At 40.3% G+C, this 5,060-nt stretch overlaps 1 protein-coding gene across 2 annotated transcripts; it reads right to left on the reverse strand.

Annotated features, from left to right (window-relative positions):
- Nucleotides 1–1,391: 1,391 nt before the first annotated feature.
- Nucleotides 1,392–4,761, reverse strand: LOC121781220 (protein NLP6-like). Of its 2 annotated transcripts, XM_042178940.1 has the most exons (6): nt 4,048–4,761; nt 3,940–3,981; nt 2,791–3,858; nt 2,654–2,719; nt 1,784–2,573; nt 1,392–1,714 (listed from the first exon to the last, which is right to left on the reverse strand). In XM_042178940.1, exons 1-6 carry the CDS (start codon nt 4,678–4,680, stop codon nt 1,575–1,577), a joined length of 2,739 nt encoding a protein of 912 aa, XP_042034874.1. In that variant the 5' UTR covers nt 4,681–4,761; the 3' UTR covers nt 1,392–1,574. The 2 variants fall into 2 exon arrangements, with proteins under 2 accessions (XP_042034874.1, XP_042034875.1); XM_042178941.1 differs by lacking the exon at nt 3,940–3,981.
- Nucleotides 4,762–5,060: the final 299 nt, after the last annotated feature.

Raw genomic sequence — 5,060 nt, forward strand, 5'->3', positions numbered from 1 at the left:
GGTGTTTTCTGGTTTAATAGGTTGTAAGTGTCGGACGTAATTATAAGCCCCATCTTGGGTTTTCTTTCCCGGGAGGTAGGAGGTCGAACCACCCAGATATAAAAGGGGAGACTTGTCAACATGCATAGTAATGAATGATAAGTTTATTCTCCACAATCTAATCTCTCTTTACATTTTCTGAAACTGCTCTCAACTGCCCGACGAGATTCTCTCTCGCACGCAGAACCTCCGAGATTCTCTATCACGATACGCTCTCGCGTATCATTTTGGTGCTTTCATCCCGAAACTCATGGCACAACCTGGTCCGCAATGGGGTATACCCCCTGATCTTCCTACGTCTAAACCTTTGGTCGGGCCGTCAATCGGGCACAGAGAGTCTAGGACCTCTTCGTATTCATAATATTTCCGACGGGACTGATTCTCCTGATTTACACAACGTCAGACCCTTGATCGTTTCTTCTCCAAATTGGAATCGAGAATTGATGCTACTGATCATCGGCTCACGAATATGGAACATGATCCTCCATTTGATTATCCAGAATATGTTGAAGGGGACATGGGCCAACCGCCCACAATTTGGCAATCTCATCGTCGATACAAACCATACCAACACTCGCCTCGGACCCAAGAAGATTCCCAGCCGCCAGTCCTCTATCACGATACGCTCTCGCGTATCATGTCCACAGCAACAGTCTCGGATGCAGGTGAAGTTGTTGGGCCCAAGGAAGCCATTGCTGGAAAAAGCTCGAGTCAATCTACATGACTAAGTCCAAAGATGCAATGCTATACGGGAGAGACACTAGGATAACTCTAGAGGAAGTCAAGGAACCTCAGCAGGATACCAGCAGCCAAAAGATCTAAAGAAAAGAAAAAAGACAAAGGAGTTTGGGAAGAAGGATGTGTTCATTCTAGGAAGAGGAGATTGAAACTGCTGAGGTACTTAATGTGTTGAGAGATATTCATGGATCTTGGACTCGGACTGTACTAAAGAATGGTTCGAACAAACTCCTTGAAAATGATCAGGTGTGTGATATAGAGGGAATAGGAAATAGTATAAGATTATAGATGCATGATAAATCCTATGCTCCTTCCAATCCCATAATGGATGCAGGGTAGTTATAGATGGAACAAGGCTGATGATGAAGGGAGACAGGAAAAACAGTCTTTGTTATTTGCTTGTAGATTCAATTGTGGACTAAGCAAAACAAAGCAGGGCTAATGGAATTAATGCTGCTGAGTGCTGAGTGGACTTGAAGACATGTAAGGAATGTATCTTGGATACAAAAGCATATATATTTTCAACATTCTTCTTTCACAAATCACACCATATATATATATATATATATATTTTCAACTTATATATAAAGCCATAACAAAAGCCAAGAAGAAACTAGATAGGAGAGTACTTGACATACCAAATAAAGTTGAATACTAGTTTTCAACACAAACAGAAACAAAGTCTTGATAGAGCAGAGTGACCAACACAACAAACATTAAATACTGGAGTACTATATATATGGTTCTACTCGGGATAGAATTCGGGAAAGACCCGAAAACGAGAAAGCAGTAATAAGCTAAGGATTAGCACCACTTGTAGTGGTTCTTGCAAAGCTTGTTCCTTGAGAGAGGAAAGGATTGTTGAGTAGATCCTCTCTGGTTGGCCATCTTTCAAGTCCAAGTTTCTTGTATGCAGTCCGTATTGCTGACTGGTAACCTATATAAGAAGAAATAGATTGTTAATCTAATATGAATATAATATAGTACTACTAGTATTTATACTCACAGCCAAGCTCAATGGCAACATCCTTCAGGCGCTTGCCGAAATGTGGCTTGAGATCTTCAAGGCTAAGATTGAGACCCCGTTTCCTTTTTCTATTCTCCGTTATGTTGAAATCCCAAACTTTTCCCGAAATGTGGCTTGACATTGTCAAGGCTTTTGACTGCTCACCATACTGCATTCTCTTAAATCTGACTGGGAACAACATAGCTGCTGCATCAGAATCAGAACCAATTAGTTTTCGTTCTTCAGAAGCAATAACTTCGACCACCAACTCTTCTCCAAGTTGTTTCCCGCTTGCCATCTTAAACGACTTGAGTTCATGCTTCATTATTGGCAGTAGCAACTCCAAGAAGGACCGGACATAACTATATGTTGAAGGTCCCGGGTAGAGAAAGAACTCCATGACATAAACAAGTCCACCCGTGTGAGAACTCTGCAAACAGACTGCAAAACAAGCACTAGAACTCTTTCTCCTCTCAAACAATGGTTGGTCATCAATACCGAATTCATACAAACTTGGGCAAAAATAAGCTTTGTTTTCAGACGCCATTGCACTCCCAACAATCCCCTTCCTGCTCCTAACGTGGATTGTATGCACATCATCCGCATCCACATATTTGTTGTAATATGTATAAGACAGGGCAAGTTCCATACAATGCACATTAGTATCAGTAACACTAATACATTTTCCATTACGCACCCAAACATGTGTGGCTTCAAGTTGTGGAATATCCCAATCAATGATTTGAAGGACATTGCAAATTTCAGCCAAAGCATCTCTGCGTATAGAGGACTTCCAAATGCAAAAAATGTCGGAATCAAATATAGAAACAGATAAGCAGCATATTGATTCAATAAAATGAAGAGGCTTACATCATTCTCAGGCAGTCGTAGAATTGGTGGGCTGAAGTCAATGGCAGCCGAGCACAGTTTTGCAGCCCGCGTGGAAGTGAAGTGAACAAATTTAGAATTCAGTTTGAATTAAGAAGAGACAGAGACAGTAAGATTACCTCGAGCATTGTTGCAATGCGTCTAAGTTGACAGCCAGGAAATCCGATGAACTCAAGCACGCCCTCGCACTTGTTGTTGTTTGCAACATCAAATACGGGAAAAGCAAAATATCCGCTCTCAGTGAAGCCACACACTGCAAAACTTGTCATTGGAAACTCTTGTGCAGAGTAATTGAAAAGGTCACTAGTGATTTCCGGTTTCCTATTTCTGAAGACTCGTCCGGGGGGTCCAAGATCCTCCTTTTTGGCTTCATCATCTGCCAAATAGCGATGTGCCACACATTTCATCCTAAAAGGAAGCATACCACTCGCATCACTAACAACGTAAGGCTGATTTGCAGTGACTAAACACAACCTAGCATTCACCATTTTAGGTGCCCAACATTGTACTATCCATTTGTCTGGATTCCAAACATATCCTTTTATTCTACTCATAACAGTTTCGATTATCTCCTTCATCGGTATTGGGATACATTGAAGATGATTTCCAAACAAACTTTCATTGAAAAGCAATCCCTGTAGGTCAGCATCAATCCCCGACGACTTGATCACATTTACACCACCACCACCAAGTGATCTGCTGCTTCCAATTGTATCAGAAGCCTCTACAATCTTGAAGCTCTTGAGATTCGTCTCCATTATCCTTAAGAGCAGCTGCTGACCGCAATCACTATATGCATCTTCTCTACAGCTTGGATCCAGGAAAAATCGAATTGTGCACCTGTTATTCAGAGAAACGGCAAAACAGTGTGACAACTTAGCATATTGGGCATAGTGCGCCAATGGATTGTTAGATATAGCGTCTTCGCACAAATTTGAACGGGAAACACTTGTATCCACTTGTTGATGGCAATATGCAGCAGCTTCAATGAGATATTGAGAGAAAAAATGGTTTTCCGAAGAAAATGTATTGGGAGTCCTAGAATGAGAGTCTATGAACCATTTCATCTGCATACAACATGTGTTAGCACACTTGCCGCAAGGAACCATAAGTTGCATCAGAGAGAGCATCGGGGCATTCTTCACAGCCAATTCAAATATTTCTACAAATTCTCTCTCAGGCTGCCCCTGCTTAGCAGAGACATTCATTTATTAAAAACAATTTTTTATGATATTTAATTTTGAAGAAAAAAAAGAATGAGGTACTACCAATTTTGGTTTGAAACTGTAAGAGGAGCTCAAATCAGCAATCTGGAAATGATAATTAAAGTGATTATTATTAGAAAAATAGAATTAAATTAAATTAAAAACATGTACCTGTAATCCTTGATCCAGTGCAGCAAATAGCTCAAACTTCTCCGCCACAAGAAATGGTGACAAGAACTCCAGCACACCATAACAATGATTTGTATCGAGATCGAGCAGAGGCAGTACCATGTAAGCTCTATAGCCGCAGCGCGCAGTTTCGTCCCGCAGAGGAAATTCGTGGGAAGAATAAAGCCTTAAATCAGGTGTGGATTCAGGAAGCTTACTGCGGTAGGCACGTCCGACAGGTCCAAGCTCGTCTCCGACATTGTAGACATGATCGCTGGTTAGCTGTCTGTACCAAGAATGCCCCTGCCAAAGGTTGCTGCCAAGAAGAAAGGAGAATGACGATGTGATGAGGCTCCCATCCACCTTTCCATCTCCCCAAAATTGAATCATGTAATCATTTCCTTCATACTTTGATCCAACATATTTCAATACATTTTGGATTTTCCAATGATCATAAGATAATAAAATCTGCTGCTTCTTTTTCTCCCAAAAAATCCGCCCATGCTTCAATTCCTCATGCCCTACTGCATCTTCTTCTTCCTTCCCCAAATCTCTTTTGAATTCAGAAACTTTTTCATACCATTCGTTCCATCCATCTCTTCCTTTCACGATGGACAAAGCACTTTCGAAATCCATATTGGAGTTGGAGTTGGAGAGGAGAGGAGAGGAGAGACTCAACAATACAAAAATTATCTTTTCACTTCTCTCTTCTCTTAACTTCTACTACAATACTCATTGGTCAACATACATGTCCTTGTTTTCCATCTTTACTACTTACTATTTTTGTTCTTCTCTTCACACTCCCTTCATGCCCCTTTTTTTCTTATAATTACATCTCTTAATCTTAAATCATTTTATTCACCACCACCATTATCATACTAATAAAACCTTTTTAATAACTAAACAACAAAAGGCTATGTGCTTATTAGATTAACTACTATTCTTCTCATTTGGGAACTTTACTTTTCAATACTATTAATTTTACCAATTCATTCTCAATATATTCATTTCAAATA

This window comes from Salvia splendens, chromosome 20, assembly GCF_004379255.2.
Source record: "Salvia splendens isolate huo1 chromosome 20, SspV2, whole genome shotgun sequence".
NCBI classification, from domain to species: Eukaryota; Viridiplantae; Streptophyta; class Magnoliopsida; order Lamiales; family Lamiaceae; genus Salvia; species Salvia splendens.